The sequence below is a fragment of the Neofelis nebulosa genome, chromosome 8 (genome assembly GCF_028018385.1).
Source record: "Neofelis nebulosa isolate mNeoNeb1 chromosome 8, mNeoNeb1.pri, whole genome shotgun sequence".
In the NCBI taxonomy this organism is placed as follows: domain Eukaryota; kingdom Metazoa; phylum Chordata; class Mammalia; order Carnivora; family Felidae; genus Neofelis; species Neofelis nebulosa.
The window spans coordinates 131,769,646-131,787,163 of record NC_080789.1 but is presented as its reverse complement, the minus strand read 5'-3'; the positions used below and the strand labels follow the sequence as shown (position 1 = coordinate 131,787,163).

Genomic DNA, 17,518 nt, shown 5'->3' with positions numbered 1-17,518 from the left:
TACTTATTTATTTATTTATTTTTTTTTAAAATTTTTTTTTCAACATTTTTTATTTATTTTTGGGACAGAGAGAGACAGAGCATGAACGGGGGAGGGGCAGAGAGAGAGGGAGACACAGAATCAGAAACAGGCTCCAGGCTCCGAGCCATCAGCCCAGAGCCTGACGCGGGGCTCGAACTCACGGACCGCGAGATCGTGACCTGGCTGAAGTCGGACGCCTAACCGGCTGCGCCACCCAGGCGCCCCAACAAGTACTTATTTAAATTGAACTCCTTAATACCATTTCTTTTCATCACAGAAATGTTTGTATATTGTTCCTGGTTTGTTCTGTGACTCATTAGGTTTCACTTATAAATTATGGTTAAAATCCTAAAGACAGAAATCATTGCCCTGGCTTAGCTGTTTTCATTCACAGATTCCATGCACTGTCCTCTCCAATTCCAAGAAATTAAAGCATACTTTTGATGGATATTAAAGTGTGATTGAACTGAAATGTTGATTCTTAAAATGTTATTGTGGCATCAGACAATAGGCAATTTTAAGTCACTTTGAACAAATAATTTTATTCTGAAATATACAGAATCGATATTTTTGGGAAAGATATTGTGCTTATTAGTACACATGTTTACATACAATGCTAGGAGGGAAATTTGTTGTTATTTCTTGGTAAAGATCCCTTATAAGTAAGGCACCTTCGGCTGCTTGCTTTCAGCTGCTAGATTTGTGGCCTTTTTCCCTCTCCTTAGGCAGCCGTATCAAGTCTTCACGAAATGGCACCAGGAACAACATTCAAGCCGGTCATTGGTGATTCATCTGTGGATCCCAAAAAGTAATTTGATGTGTATCTCCGTTTTCATACTCTGCGGTAGAATTTTAATTAGTGGGAAAACTAGTTCATGTTAAGGAGCCCAAAGTGACCCAAATCTCCAGTATCCTGATAGAAGAAAGTCCTTTGCATCCATGGGGTAGGAGTTAGAATATGTGAGGAAGAGGCATACATTGCTGGATAAGACTTGCCAGGGCACAGCATGAGACTGAACCCAACTACAGAGACCCCCACTCCTTCAGTAATGAAGCATTTTCATCTGCGTGGTTTCCTCCTTTTCTGATACAATTCTTTCAGACATTTCTCCTCTACCACATTGTCCCTTTTCTACCCAACAGTGTTAAGAGTCTAGTGTTCTGCTGTGGCAAACATTTCTATGCCCTACTGAAGCAAAGAGAATCCTTGGAGGCCAAGAAGGGTGACTTTGCCATCATCCGATTAGAAGAACTCTGTCCTTTCCCAGTGGATTCATTACAGCAAGAGATGAGCAAATACAAACATGTTAAAGGTATGGCACTGGTCTTGTTGGGATTCTTCTGGATTCAGATACCTGAAACCTAGTCCAGCTATCTTATGTGAAAAGAGGTTTGGGGGCAGAGAGAGTCATTAGGAAACAACCTTTTGGAGTCTAGAAATATGAAAAAAAAAAATACTGCTAGAGCCAATGTCTCCTTGTCTTTTCTGGTATCCCTTTCAGTCTCCCCTTCTCTCACTTAAGACATGTCATTTCTTGAGAGGCTGGAGGTAATCTCTGCTATGATATTACTTTGGATAAATTGATGTAACTGTAAAAGGCAAGGCTTTTTTTTTTTTTTTTGGCTGCAATAATTGGACTGGAATAACTGGACATCTCTATGCATTGGGTACAGAAATTAACTCAAGATCACAGACCTAAATGTAAAACGTAAAACTCTAAAACTTCTAGGAGAAAACCTTCGTGGCCTTCCGTTAGGCAAAAAGTTCTTAGATGTAACAATAAAAGAACATCAGATAACAGAAAAATTGGACTTTATCAAAGCGAAAGCTTTTGCATTGCTGAAAGGTGTTGCAGAGCAAATGGAAAGACAAGACGCAGACTGGGAGAAAGTATTTGCAAATACATATGTGACAAAGGACTATCCAGATTGTTCAGAGAGTGTCCAAAACTCAACAGTAAGAAAAACAAATAATCCAAGTTTTTAAAATGTGCAAAAGATTTGAACCAAAGAATGGGAGGGCAAACAACCATTAAAAAAAAGGTGCACAACTATAATCAGTGATAAGGGAGATGCAAGTGAAACCCAAATGAGATACGACTACACACCTATTAGAATGGCTCAAATTAAAACAATAAGTATTAATTGTATCCAAGGCTGATGAGGAAGCAAAGCACCCGGAACCTGCATTCACTGCAGGAAGGAATGGAAACTGGTGTAGTCGCTCTGGAAACATGTGTCAGTTCCTTACAGGGTTACACACAGAGTTAGTTACCGTACAGCCCAGCGGTTCACTTGGAGGTATTTGTCCAAGAGGAATGAAAACATGTTCACAGAAAAATGTCTATAGCAGCTTCATCCATAATTGCCCCAAGCTACCAGCACATCCTTCAACCTGCGGATGGATACATAAGCCGTGTTACATTCTTACAATACCTACTGCTCAGGAATAAGAGCGTGACCTATGGCTACGGGCAAAATCTCAAATGGATTTTGCCAGTTCAAGGGAGCCAGAACCAAAGGCTACATAATATGATTCCATTTATCTGATGTTCTGGAAAAGGCATAAACTATAGGGAGAGAGGAAAGATCCGTGGTTGCCAGAGGTTGGGTGGGTGGAGGGGTTGCCTTGAAAGGGCCAGGTTGAGGGAATTTGGGGGATTGATAGAATTTTTCTGTATCACAAGTGAGGTGCTGGATACACGACTATGCATTTGTCAAAAAAAAACCAAAAAACAAAAAAACAAAAGCCAAGTAACACTATGCCTTATTGGAAAGGCGTATATTTACTTGAGGAGAGCTATCCATACATACACACTATATATGGTACATATGTGTATAAAAATGGATATGATGTGTCTGTGTGTGTAGATACATAGTGTATGTATGTATAGAGTGTGTGTATGTGTGTGTGTGTGTGTGTGTGTGTGTGTGTGTTATTGTACATTTACCTGGAATACTGAAATGAACTTTCTTCTGTTATAGATTTTATTTGGAGTCAGGAGGAGCCTCAGAACATGGGTCCGTGGTGCTTTGTTTCTCCCAGGTTTGAAAAGCAACTGGCCTGCAAGGTAATGGCTTTCTGTCTTATAATGTTTTGTGTATGTGTGTTATTTCTCCTGGAGTGCCAAGAAATGTGTTTGTCCCCTGTGAGTCTGATGAAGGGCTGGAACCCATGAACCGTGAACCCATGATCTGAGCCAAAGTTGGGTGTTTAACCAACTGAGCCACCCAAGCGCCCCTCCAGTTGTTTTAAAGATAAACAAAAACATAAAATCTAATTTTAGGCTCTTTTCTCAGAATAAAATGTTGCATGTTTATCAAGAAAGACACATATGTGTACATGCTAGTATCATGTAAGAAAAAAATGATTATCCTTCAAACAGTAAAAGCCCTTCCCTGTCATCTACTTTTCCCATTAGTCCATTCAGAAGCCTTGTCCCAAAGCTCAGTATCCAGCCCTGGGGAGCAGGGTGATGAGCGGGTTTATTTTACAATGTGGGAGAAAAGGTGCCCGGTAACGCTTGTCCCAGGCTCATCTGCATAGCTGGCATCCATCAAAGGCCAAATTCTTCCTGATCATGCTGTAGAAAGGGAAGAACAATGAGAAGAGCAAATGTGCTTCTGTTTATCTTCCTATTCTGCTTCGATCAGGACTCAGTTTACACATTTGTTACTAGTTTGCTGGGCCCAAGCAAACTATCACCTATAGATAGTTCTAATTTAGGAAAATCTGCAGGTTAAACCAACTAATAATTACTGAAGAACAGGACATAATTCAAGAATTCATCTCACCTCATGGTGCCTGGAATTTAGTTTTTAGTCGTGACAAATATCTCCTTCCAGTCTATTCTAGGTAACTCGTTATTTTGCCCAAAAGGTGATTTGTGGTTAAACAAGCTAAGAGAAATGCATGGACTGCCTTGGGAGAAGGAAGCAGGGCTCTCATCAGGTTCAAATGCCATTTTATTTCTTTTCTGCTCCAATGACAGCTCCGTCTCGTGAGCCGACCCCCTTTGCCAGCACCCGCTGTAGGAATTGGCGCCCTTCACCTGCAGCAGCATGAAGATGTCCTCACCAAGACCTTTGCTTGATGGTGTCCTTCCAATCACTACTACTTCCTTTAAGAAAACTTCCGTGAAAAGAAAGGCTTGCTTCTGTACTCTCCCCTTCCATTAGGTAACATGAAAAGCCTATGTTCCTCTAAGATGTTGGGATTCATGGGGCAGTTTAATCAGAATATGTGGAATAGCCAAGGGCATGAATTATCCATGAATACATGAATCTGACCAGTCCATTGTAGCCTTAAAGGTACAACAGTTTTTGTTTTGGTTCTGAGTTGTAGAGCTAATTCAATGAACCAGATTTTTTCAGGCCACTCTTTCTCATTAGCTAACTATATATGCCCAGGAAAAGTTCGTTAGCTGGAATTTGCAGCTCCATCCAGATGACCTCAACGTTACTTCTCCGTTTGCTTGATGCGTGTCACTTCATTAATTCTGCCATTGTGACTATCAATATTTTCTTTTGACGTAATATCTAGTGCTGCTTTCCAGCCACTGTGAAGAATGTTTTCACCAAATGCTGCAGCAAAACCATATTAGTCCTGATTCGTGTTTTTCAGGATAGTTGTTTTCACCCGTTGTCCTTATATATCCATCCCATTCAATACAACTCTCTGGATGTATAATCTTTTTGCACAGTATTATTAAGGAGTTTTAGCTACAATGAAATTGATTTGTGGGCTACATAGTATCTTCCCCCCCCTAAATTATTATCTTGATATTTTTAACTGACTTTGGGTATCTGATGTGGGGATTTCAGCTCCTGGTCAGTCAGTCTTACTTCTAAAAGGTATGACAACGTGATGTGATGTTCATTCGCAGTGTTTAAGGAGCTTTTTAACTTTGATGCTGGAGACTTCCCAGCACCAGGTACTTGGGGATTTACAGAGATCACCAACCCAGTCTGTTACTTCTGAAACTTTGCGGAAACATAACTAAACGGCAGCAAATGGTGTAGCTTTACGTGGCTTGGTGCTGCAGAGACTCGGCCATCTACCATTGTTGTGCCATGACATTTTTCTCAGAGGTGATGGAGGACATGCTGGGGCACTTTTCCTGGCAGCTGGTAATGTCTTTCAGAATCGATGTGTAGGTTATTCTGGCCACAGGAGTGGATTCATGATTCACATCTTAAACGTATGCGTTAGTGTATTGATTTAATATTTCTGTAAAACTCACATCCTTTTTTTATCCCTATGCACCTTAATGCTTCCTTCCTGTGCCAAGCCTTATAAATCACGTAACTTTGTGCCATGCATGTAAATCGGTAAAATTACAAAGGTCCCTTTAATGAGAATGGTTTTCAATGTGGTATACTGAACTGGAAAAACATAAAAGCACTGTCATGTTTTTCAGATCTCTTGGCTAAACATTTCAAAGTTTAAGCACATAATGAGATGGAAAACTGGTTTGTTTTTTTCATTTTTTTAAAGTTCAGTTTAGATTTCTCCAAATTTCTAACTTTTCATCTCTGGTATCTTATTACACTTCTCCACCTTGAGCCATCAAATGTGTCTTCTGAAAAAGAAGATGTCTCCTGTATCTTAACCTTCTTACTCTCAATCATGATTGCAACACGGGTCAGCATCTTGAATCACCTTGTAGGAAGGGACCATTTAAAGAATTCCAAATCAAATACTCTCATTAAAAAGTATGGGATAAAAATATAATCACAAAGTAAAATAAAAATATTTTATTATATTTCTCAGAGAAATTTGATAATGTGATATTTGTATCCTGTTTATATCTATGCTAATTAAGTTCATGTTCAATGAAGAGCAGACTTAAGTGGGGTATTCAGTCAATAGAAGTCTTAACAACCATGAAAAAAATGTTCATTTTTTTGTCAAATGTCAGGTGTCAAATGTCAGGTGACATATTCATTGTAAAATAAATTTTTCTTCCTTAAGAACCATTTTTCCTCTGTCTCCTTCTCTCTCTGCCCCTCCCCTACTCGCTCTATCTCTCAAAAATAAATAAAACATTAAAAAAGAGGTGGGGGGGCGCCTGAGTGGCTCAGTTGGTTGAGTGTCCGACTTCAGCTCAGGTCATGATCTCATGGTTCGTGAGTTCGAACCCTGCATTGAGCTCTCTGCTGTCGGTGTGGAGCTGGCTTCAGATCCTCTGTCTCCCTCTGTCTCTGCCCCTCCCATACTTGCTCTGTCTCTCTCTCAAACATAAATAAACCATTAAAAAAAAGAACCATTGGGGCGCCTGGGTGGCGCAGTCGGTTAAGCATCTGACTTCAGCCAGGTCACGATCTTGCGGTCTGTGAGTTCGAGCCCCGCGTTGGGCTCTGGGCTGATGGCTCGGAGCCTGGAGCCTGTTTCCGATTCTGTGTCTCCCTCTCTCTCTGCCCCTCCCCCGTTCATGCTCTGTCTCTCTCTGTCCCAAAAATAAATAAAAAACGTTGAAAAAAAAAATTAAAAAAAGAACCATTTTGCTCAGTTTTCTGTCTGCATACTATGAGGAAAATATTCTAAAGCATAACCTCTTTTAGCCTGACTGTAATTACCTCTGAGATTTTATTATTTAAAAATTCCTTGACTGACAATAGAAATCGTATCCCTTCTACAAAACTGAGGAAATACAGTTGAAAGAAATTAGGGGTTATACAGGAAGGAAGTCACAGATAAGAATCAAGACTTTTAGATCCTGGGGTTCCAAAAGCTTCACCTCCATTTCTCTTGGATTTACTTGGGTATTTGGTTTTCATCTTCAGCTTCTCATAAGTTTCAGGCTAAAACCATCACATTTTCAGGACATTTGGACAACATGCTTAAATCTTCAATATTTATAACCCATGATGACACAAATAAACAACTCCTAAATTACTCTATGGAAGTTGTAGTTCATTGTCATGGTTGTATTTAAATCTGATAAAACAGTCTAAAGCACACTGTCATTTCCCCAATTGACATTTGCAAAATCAGTTAATTTTAGAAAACTTTTAGTAAAAGTGTATTACTCTAGAGCTGTTTCCCTGTGTCTTCTCTGATTCATATGGAGAACAGGCTACAATTGAACAAAAATAAGAAATGACCCTGTAAGAGTAGAATGGTATTTCCTCAATAGTTTATTGGACATCTGCATATATGGCATTGTTCTGGACATTAGAAATACACAGGAAGAAAAGAGAACATGGTTTGCCATTTGTCCTCAGTTGGACTAACCATCTATTTGAGATGACAAAGTATTTTACACATAGAGAGAAATGTTCTTGTTGGATGTACTAAGTGTGGGATGTCAAGGTAGAGTGAGATTCCTGACAGCTGTAGATTAGGTGGCATATTGTGGTTATATAAGAAAAAGTCCTGAGTAGCACGTAGTAGCAGAAAGACTGAGGGATGTTGAAAGGGTAATTCACAGCAGTGATCTAGAGTGTCAAAGTTTATTCCAGGCTCTTACTTGAAAGATAGAGTTGTAGCAGAAATAGAAAGTAAAGACAAGTGCAAACAACTTTCCTTCTGTCAATTAGACTTTCAATTTCACACATCTTTGCTGAAAGGAAATTATATTCATGAAACTACCTCATAATCTAGGGTCAAAACTGTATGTAAGTCAACCATTTGCAAGTCACTGTAGATGATGCCATCTAGCAGTTTATGGATAATAGGGAAGATTAGACAAGTATGAAAATGATTAATACAAAGTAGAGTGAGGTTAGAATTATGTCATAGGATGTGAGGTTATAACTAGGGCAAACTGGATTTTCCCAGAGTGGCTAGAGCAGTATTTTGCTCCATCTGCCCTTCCAGAACCTTGCCACAACCACACCTAGAGGTAGAGTCAAACTTCCACCTCTCTTGAGATTGAGCAGGACTTTGTGGGTGCCTCTATGAATATGATACACTGAAAGTGATGTTGCGTCACTACCAAGGTCCCCCTTGGCACCCAGCAGCCATGTTGTGAGGAAGCCCAGGCAATGTGAAGAAGGACTGTGGAAATACTGGAACTGACAGCTTCAGCTGAGGTCTTAGCGCACAGCCGGCTGCAAATGCTGGACTTGTGAGAGAGCCTTCTGATTATTCAAATCCCCAGCCTTGGAGCTATCCCAGATGACCCCAATTAGAGCAGAGACCTTTGCATCCCCAGCCTAAATTGCCGTGTGTGTGTGTGTGTGTGTGTGTGTGTGTGTGTGTGTGTGTTCAAAGATAAATAATGCCCCACACGGGTTACAATGGTCAGGACAGCTTTTTTTTTTTTTTTTTTAATTTTTTTTTTAATGTTTATTTATTTTTGCGACAGAGAGAGACAGAGCATGAATGGGGAGGGGCAGAGAGAGAGGGAGACACAGAATCGGAAGCAGGCTCCAGGCTCTGAGCCATCAGTCCAGAGCCCGACGCGGGGCTCGAGCTCACGAACCGCGAGATCATGACCTGAGCCGAAGTCGGACGCTCAACCGACTGAGCCACCCAGGCGCCCCGGTCAGGACAGCTTTTAATCAGTAGTATACTATTGCAGTAGAAAAGAGAGTCCAAAAGGGCTAGTATCCAAGAGCTCACCAAACTCCACACTCAAAAAAACAATCCAGTGAAGAAATGGGCGGAAAACATGAATAGACACTTCTCTAAAGAAGACATCCATATGGCCAACAGGCACATGAAAAGATGCTCAACGTCGCTCCTCATCAGGGAAATACAAATCAAAACCACACTCAGATACCACCTCACGCCAGTCAGAGTGGCCAAAATGAACAAATCAGGAGACTATAGATGCTAGCGAGGATGTGGAGAAATGGGAACCCTCTTGCACTGTTGGTGGGAATGCAAACTGGTGCAGCCACTCTGGAAAACAGTGTGGAGTTTCCTCAAAAAATTAAAAATAGACCTACCCTATGACCCCCAGCAGTAGCACTGCTAGGAATTGACCCAAGGGATACAGGAGTACTGATGCATAGGGGCACTTGTACCCCAATGTTTATAGCAGCACTCTCAACAATAGCCAAAATGTGGAAAAGGCCTAAATGTCCATCAACTGATGAATGGATAAAGAAATTGTGGTTTATACATACAATGGAGTACCATGTGGCAATGAGAAAGAATGAAATATGGCCCTTTGTAGCAACGTGGATGGAACTGGAGAGAGTATACTAAGTGAAATAAGCCATACAGAGAAAGACAGATACCATATATTTTCACTCTTATGTGGATCCTGAGAAACTTAACAGAAACCCATGGGGGAGGGGAAGGAAAAAAAAAGAAAAAAAAAAGAGGTTAGAGTGGGAGAGAGAGCCAAAGCATAAGAGGCTCTTAAAAACTGAGAACAGGGGCGCCTGGGTGGCTCAGTCGGCTAAGCGTCCGACTTCAGCTCAGGTCACGATCTCACAGTTCGTGGGTTCGAGCCCCGCATCGGGCTCTGTGCTGACAGCTCAGAGCCTGGAGCCTGTTTCCGATTCTGTGTCTCCCTCTCTCTCTGACCCTCCCCCGTTCATGCTCTATCTCTCTCTGTCTCAAAAATAAATAAACGTTAAAAAAAAAATTAAAAAAAAAAAACTGAGAACAAACTGAGGGTTGATGGTGGGTGGGAGGGAGGGTAGGGTAGGTGATGGGCATTGAAGAGGGTATTTTTGGGATGAGCACTGGGTGTTGCATGGAAACTAATTTGACAATAAATTTCATATAATAAAAAAAAAAAAGAAAAGAGAGTCCAGAGTGAACTGAACTCAACTTTAATTTGTACAGAGGCAACTGGAGTTTTAAAGGGAAATTAAAGGAACAGGGAGGGGGTGGGTGGGGCTCAGTAGAGTCAGGGAAGTGAAAAATTACAGAGAGCTGGAAGGAGGAAGGATTGGTCCATGTGACACCCTTGTGGGTTTGTTAGCTGGTGCTTATGGAAGTTAGGCTCCTACCCTCCTCAGAGTCTGGGAGACAGAAACCCTTATCTTCAAGTGTTGGTAAATTCTTCTGGCAGTTTTGAGTTTTCCAAGGCAGATTCTCTAAGGGAGAGCTAATGTCATCTTAGGGATGGAGCTGTCAGAAATTTTGTTTCTGTTTTAGTCTCTCTAGTCCAAGGTAAAGCCTAGTGGAGAAAGGGCTCATAGGGGGCTGGATGGAGTTTGGTCAAGGAGAAAAATCTCTCTCTCTCTCTCTCTCTCTCTCTCTCTCTCTCTCTCTCTCTCTCTCTCACACACACACACACACACACACACACACACACACACAATTTGTTTCCTTCTTGGACACAGATCTAAGCATTAGAACAGATCACTGGATTTGGTGATTATGGGTCATTAGTGGCCTTTGAAATAGCTTGTTATATTAGAAGTTAGAGCAGAAGTTACACTGCAGGGGGTTAAAATTGAGTTAGGAAATACATTTGAACGGCTTCTGTGTGTCAATCTTGTCCTTTAATTTTCACACCTTTAGTTCGCAGCTATTATCCTTATTTTACTGATGTAGCTCAGAAAGGTTAATTGCCTAAAGGCATTAAGAAGGAGAGGAGGGATTAAACTGTGGGGCTGGCTGATTTCTAGGATTGCTTTCCTTTACACCACGCTGTGCAGGAAGGGTAAAGAGGACAAAATCCTGATCTCTGTATGTCAGAGAAGCTGAAGAAGGATCACGTGTAATAGTGGAAAGTTCATAAGCTATTAACCATAGCCAAAGTATCACAGATTTTTGAAAGCTTCCAAGAAGTTCCGATAAGGCGGGAGCAAAATAAAAAAGGCTGTTAGGGTCAACACTGGTTCTCCGGACGGCTTAGCTCCTCGTCTCAGGGCCGCGACCCTTGGGCGGCCGCTTTGGCCGGGTCTTGACCCGTCGCGCGGGGCGCCCGGGAGGCCTGGGCCGGACCAGGCGGTCGAGGAAACCGCCACTGCTTGACACCAAGCTCGCAGACGAGCTCACGCAGGAAAGGCTCCAGCCGCCATGGTCTCGCCCAAGCTCCCGAAGCCCGCAGCAACGCGGGAGCACGCCCACAGGAGCGCCGGCGGTAGCCATGGCAACGCGCTGGGACGTCCGCCGCGCCGGCTGCCAACTGCCTGGGCCTCATCGGGGGACGGGGCCGGGCGGGGCCGGCGCGCGGGTCACGTGGTCCAGGGCGGAGTCTGCGCGGGGCCCGACGGAGCGCGTCGGGAGCGGGCGGCGAGACCCAAGCCGCGGGACCCGAGCGAAGGCAGTGCCGAGGCCGCTGTGCCCCGCCGGGCCGCCTGAGCCGCCGCCATGGGCAGTGAGTAGCGTCGGCGCGGCTCTCGCCGGGGTGTGGGCCCCGACGGGCTGCGGACGGTGGGGCGGATGCCCGCCCGGGGTGGCCCAGCCTGGGGGCCGGAGAGGCACGGGCCGCGCCGGGCCGCTGCGGCGGGCGCGGGCCGGGGGCCTCCGGCGAGGCTTCTCCGGCGGTGCGGCCTTGCCCCGGCTGCCTGCGGGGGCCCGCACCCGGAGGCCCGGGGTTTGCGCTCGCTGGGTGGCGAGGAGCGGGGGACGGCGAGGGGAGGCCAGTGGTTTTGGGGGCGGGGAGTTAGGGAACCGAGTGAAACCTGGACCACTTCTGATTTTTCAGGAGCTTAGGAAGCTCGTATTTTTATTTCCAAATCACCCTTCCTTGGCGTGTTAGTTGGGATGAATAAAGCGCCCTGGCTTGTTTCGTTTTTTAGAAAGTGATGCATGGCATACATATATGTTAGGGGAGGAAAGAAGCGCGATTGGTAGCATAACGTTTTCCCTAAAATTTTCATTTCAGTCGTTTTGTAGCGTTTACTGAAAACTCACTGTGTGTCAGGCTGTATAAACCTCAGGGTAGGGACAAGGCCTTGAATTATGGGCATCTTTGAGGGCCATCTCCTAAACACTCAACACCACATGTATTCACATAGATACTTACATAGCTGTTCAGATGTTTGTTGGATGAGTGGGTAAGTGCAAACGGGAGCCGTGCCCCCATTGGCCAACTAGTGGACATTTAGAAAGGAAGTAGAGGAGACCCCTGACCTTGAATTTACAATATAATCGGTGAAATTCTGCAACACAAGAATGGACAAGTGGCTGACAAAAGCATTGTTTGAACTCTCCAACACAAATGATCATAAAAAGCCAAGAAATCTGGGAGGGGATTTGGATTGAGGTGGGGCAGAAAAGGGATAAAGGGGTCTAGGAAGTTTCCCGATGTGATTAATATTTGTTTTGCATAGAGAATAATTCTTCCATAATTCAGATTTGCTTTCCAAATAGTCCAGAATCGTACTTGGGCAGTGAATATCTTCCCATGAGAATTTCTGAATTCTTTTGTCAGACATCAGTGACTGCCATCATTTTGAGAGTTTCGTGAGATGATCGAGTCAACTTTTGGTTAACTGTGAGAGCGTAATTTCTCAGGTCCGTGTTAAAACAATTTCGTGATGTTAGTATACAGAATCCAGTGTCTGTAGGGGAAGATGATCATAACTAATAGCTAGTTGTGCCTTCTTGTGTTTCTGCACATTACAGACGCTGGCAAAGACTGAGAGAATATCATCGTCATTCTCCTGTTCTTTGGCAGGAATTGACTTAAGCTATGCCAGAAGATAGTGTCTATCCTTAAAGAACCTTGGTTTATCTTACTTTTGTATATAATGAGTTCTCTGGGAAAGCAGTACTTTCTAATGAAATGTAATTGTCATTTTCTGGGCTGATTATTACACATACACAAGTACTTTGAGATTGTTATGTGGGAGAGCAACCAGGCAATGAATGTTGACTTAGTGAAATGAAGTAGAGATTGTATGCTTCAAAAAGAGCTATCTATATAGCAGGTGATTCCGCGATGTTTCTCACGTATCCATTTCAGCGTCTTTCCATCTAAAGTCAGTCCTGCAGTCTAGCCCATTTCCTGTTGTACTTTCCTCCTGTATTCCTCCTCTGGTAGGTCTTATTTTCTTCTCTGGCGTATTGTCTTGTGGGTAACGTCGTAGACTGCATTTGCTTCCTTTGATGTATTTTGATGCTCGTTGAATTATTCCTTTTCTATATATTATAAAGCTGGATTCAAGCATGAGGAAGCAAAATCTTGGTAAAAGAATGCTTGTATTGCTTCCACTGACTAAACCCTTAAACCTTTTGGATTCTTTTGTCCCTTGAATTATTTCTCTTCCCTGATGTATTTGAAATGGAGAACACCATGATTACTTTTGGAGGTAGGAATGGGATGGATTGCCATTGAGAGTTAGAGAACATTTGTATTAGTTTCTGTGAAAAGGTACATCTCTTTTTAAAAACTTTGTGATAGGGACATTTATTCTTTCTTTCTTTTTTTTTTTTTAACAGTCAAGTTTTTAGAAGTTATCAAACCTTTCTGTGCAGTTCTACCAGAAATTCAGAAACCTGAAAGGAAAGTAAGTATACCATTTTGGTAATATAGAGGGCAGTTAAATGACTTGTGCTCCTGATGGATTTACCATCCCCAACCCTTTTATGGTGTAATTGGAGAAATATTACCTGCTCCTCCTCGCAAGAGGCACAAAGTGAGTAAAGCTAGTATGGGCCAGTGTAGATCCAGATAGGTTATCTTGTGGTCTTAAAAATGACGGTTCTTTGAGGTTGACATTTCCAAACCAAGTGTTTCTTTGGCCTACCTGTTAGATAAGATACTCTTCTATCTCTGGTGATCCCACTGCGCTATGAATGACCCAGTCTGCTGGGTCACTTTGGAGGACTACAGCTGTTTTACATAAATGAATTAAATTGTGCAAGTATAGACCTCGCATTTCTTGATCATTCAGTACAAAGAAAAATTACAGAAATGCATTCAGAAAATAATGTGACTGCATCACATTGTTCTTCCATCACTGTGCACTTTTGGAGCTAAGGTATTTAAATTCAGAAATAGTGTTAACCCCGAAGTGGCCAATTCCCAGACAATCCTCTTCTGCTGTGCTTGTGATATCTCACAAAACTAATGGGAGAGGGATGTAGAAAGAAATAAGGAAAACTTGTGTTCATCTTATTGTTTTATTCACAAGCATATATATATATATATATATATATATATTTTTTTTTTTTTTTTTTTTTTTTTTTTTTTTAATTGCTTTGAGGTTTTAAAAATAGTTGTTCCAGGTCCATGTTAGGCGTCCCAAGAAGCTCTAGCTTTTCATATTCCGCGAAATATTCGTAGCATATTATCATGGGCACCCCAGCTTTGCACAATGCTGTTAACTGAAGTGCATGCGTATTTGGTCTGTGTCTTGCATGTTGTCCTTTTTGGTTTCCGTTAACGTCGTGCGGTGTGATGGGGCCTGTATGTAACTTACTTAACTCTTGGAAAAGGAAAGAAAGTTATGTTCGAAAAGTTGAGCTGTTTGCTTTGGCTGCTACTAACTAGGTGAGAGTATTGTAATAGCAACTAATAGGAGCATGTCACGATGTGGAATGTTATGCTTTAATGTGGAATTTTGCCCTGTGATTGCGGTTTCCTGGTTTTGATGGCTCATCCTCATTTTGTTGTACAGATCCAGTTTAGAGAGAAGGTACTATGGACTGCTATAACTCTCTTCATTTTCTTAGTATGTTGTCAGGTATGTAAACCAAATACTAATTAGATATCTATGCAATTGTTGGAGGGTTTTGGTTGGTTAGAGTTTGAGAAACTTATTTTAGTTAAAACAATAAATACCATTTGAGCATTGTTATTTTTAATCTGACTTGGTGACGAAAATGGTTACCTTGTTCTAGTTTTTTTAGTAGTGGGTTTGAACATTTTTTCCTTTTTTTCTCTTAGCGTGCAGTTAATAATCTTTACCCACTTTTTTCTTGAGATTTTTTTGTCTTCCTGATTTAAGATGGATTTTTGTATATTAATGTGTTACACCTTTGACATATACATTGCAAATGTATTTTCTGTTTTGTTTGCCTTTAATCATGTTGTAAGTAGCATGTATTGATTTAAAAATACCCCAAAGTCAAATACTAGAACCCCAGTAATATGCTGTATAAGTTGATGAAATTCAGTGATGCGTTTAAATGATATTTTGCAGAGATTAAGTTCACCAAATGAGAATAAATGTGACCTGTCCATGTCATGGGATTGCCGTGTGGATTAAATTAGATAATTTAGGTGAAAGTTTTTTGAGGATTTTGAAAAGCTATTGAGATACATATAAGGAAATATAAAAAAAAAAAATTGTATTAGGAAGCAGTGGAGTACATTAAGTCCATAATCTGGGGAAAAGCTAAATATATTTTTTTGAAGAGTGAAATGATTTGATCATTAATATTTTACTACTGTATGTAGTTTAAAATTGTTTTGGGTGGTCAGGGAGAGAGAACTTTTTTAAAATATGGAAAAGTAGAAAAAATAATCTTATTTTTACCGCGTTTAACATGTTAGAAGTTCCCTTCCTCTCCATAAAAACAAAAAACAAAACACAAAACAAAAAAAAAACCCACACAACTTTATGAAGGTATAGTTTATGTATGGTAAAATACACTCATTTCTTAAGTGTACATTTTGAAGTATTTTGACAAATGTATACACCCACATATCTAGTACCTCAGTGGATATAGAACATTCTGTCACTCCAGAAAGTTCTGTGTAATCTGTCTTAGTCAGTTTTAACCTCACCCCCAGTGTCAGGCAAGCACCAATTTGCTTTCTTTACCTAGAATTTGATTCTTTTCTTTTCTTTTCTTTTGAATTTCACATAAGTGGAGTCATAGAGTGTTATTCCTCAGTGTCTGACTTCATCACTAGCTTTTTGAGGTTTGTCCATGTGTTTGGTGTACCAGTAATTCATCCCTGTTTCTGAGTAGTGTTCTGTTTTAGGACTATATCATGATTTGTTCATCTCTTGTTGGACATTTGGGTTTCCAAATTTTGGCTATAATAAAGTTGCTGTGAACAATCCTGTGCAAGACTGTGAATATTTCTTTTCCTTTTTCTTGGGTGAATACCTAGAAGTAGAATTGCTGGATTGTATGGCAATTATAGGTTCAGCTTCATAAGAAATTGTCAAACTTTTTTCTAAGTGGTTGTCCTGTTTTATATTTTCACCAGTTACGGATAGGAGTTCCATTTCTCTGCGTCCTTGCCTACCCTTGATACTGTTCGGCAGTTCAGTACTAGTCCTCTAACGGGTAGGGTTTTAATTTGCATTGCCCTGATAAATGATGTTGAAGTTTTAATGTGCATTGCCCTGCTAAATGATATTGAGCAACTTTTTCATGTACTTATCAGGTGTTTAGCTTCTGTGAAGTATCTTTTTCAAATCTTGTGCCCATTGAAAATAATTACATTATTGTCCATTGAATTGTATGCATTGTAAAATATTTTCTGGATTAAGTCCTTTCTCAGATGTATGTACTGTGAGTATTTTCTCCTAGTCTATAGCTTGGCTCTTCATTTTCTTAATATCTTTTGAAGAGCAAACATCCTAAGTTTTGATCAAGTCCTTTGATGGTCCATGGTGTTTGTTTCTGAGAAATTTTTGCCTCTTCTAAGGTGGTGAAAATTTTCTCCTGTGTTCTTCTAAATATTTTACAGTTTTAGCTTGTATGCTTTGGTCTGTGATGTATTCCAAGTTAATTTTTGTGTTAGGGCATAAGGTAAGGTTGGTATTCATTTTTTTTCTGTATAGATAGCAAGTTGTTGAAAGGCTGCCCATTCTTCATTGAATTACCTTGGCATCTTTGTTGAAAATCAGTTAGCCATATAAGCTTGGATATATTTCTGTACTCTGTTCCGTTCCACTGATGTATATTCCATGATTGTTATGGTCAACCACACTGATTACTGTAGCTTTATATTAAGTCCTGTAATCAGGTCATAAAAATCCTCCAACTTTGTTTTTCCTTTTCAAAATGGTTTTTGGCTTAAGTAGGTTCTTCATATTTCCATATAGATTTTAGAGTCAGCTTTGTCAGTTGTTATACGAAAGCTTGCTGAGATTATGGTTTTATTGCTTTGACTCTATAGATAAGTTTAGAGAAAATTACCGTGTCGACAGTATTGAATCTTCTAATCCAAGAGTCAGCAAACGTTCTGTAAAGGGCTAGGTGGTAAATATTTTAAGCCTGGCAGCTAGAACCCAAGAACCATAAGAACTGTGTTGCTCAAAAACTGTGGCATTTCTCACGACTGTTTCATGCAGTAAATTAATTTATGCATTTTATATTACTGTATTATTTATTTTTTCCCCTACAGTATGATTGCACAGTTGCCAAGCTGTGTTTTTTGTCTTTCTCATGCTTGGGCAGTTCTGCTGGTGATTTCTTGATTCTTTTACCACTGAATCTCAGGTTTATTTTCCCCTCCCAGCCACAGTTAAAGGGCTTGGGGTCTCCTGTTCTACCCATTTTTCTTTGACCTGAGGGAATGGCGGGAGGGGTGATGAACCGTGAGAAGCGCAGCGAATGCTCCCTGCGCTCTGCTCTCTCTCTTCTCCTGGGTGGTTCTCACCATGCGACTGAGGAGGGCTCTGTTCGTTCCTAACCTCAGATCAGGTCCCTGTTTCCCAACTCAGGGCA

The 17,518-nt window shown here is 41.2% G+C and overlaps 2 protein-coding genes across 9 annotated transcripts in view; both read left to right on the top strand.

The window, feature by feature from the left end:
* DHTKD1 (dehydrogenase E1 and transketolase domain containing 1) overlaps window positions 1-5,801 on the top strand; it is a 51,995-nt gene extending 46,194 nt beyond the window's left edge. For all 3 annotated transcript variants that reach the window (XM_058681915.1, XM_058681914.1, XM_058681916.1), the window contains 4 exons: window positions 747-829; window positions 1,165-1,334; window positions 3,007-3,092; window positions 4,014-5,801. In XM_058681915.1, coding sequence (XP_058537898.1) covers window positions 747-829; window positions 1,165-1,334; window positions 3,007-3,092; window positions 4,014-4,115 — 441 coding nt within the window. In that variant the 3' untranslated portion in view covers window positions 4,116-5,801. The remainder of the gene's footprint in view (window positions 1-746; window positions 830-1,164; window positions 1,335-3,006; window positions 3,093-4,013) is intronic.
* A 5,322-nt stretch (window positions 5,802-11,123) lies between these two features.
* Window positions 11,124-17,518, top strand: part of SEC61A2 (SEC61 translocon subunit alpha 2) — a 35,213-nt gene continuing 28,818 nt past the window's right edge. For 3 of the 6 annotated variants that reach the window (XM_058681902.1, XM_058681900.1, XM_058681897.1), the window contains exons 1-3: window positions 11,129-11,255; window positions 13,325-13,392; window positions 14,506-14,571. In XM_058681902.1, coding sequence (XP_058537885.1) covers window positions 11,249-11,255; window positions 13,325-13,392; window positions 14,506-14,571 — 141 coding nt within the window. In that variant the 5' untranslated portion in view covers window positions 11,129-11,248. Of the gene's footprint in view, window positions 11,256-13,324; window positions 13,393-14,505; window positions 14,572-17,518 lie in introns of all 6 variants that reach the window. The other 3 variants (XM_058681899.1, XM_058681901.1, XM_058681898.1) reach the window with 3 other exon arrangements.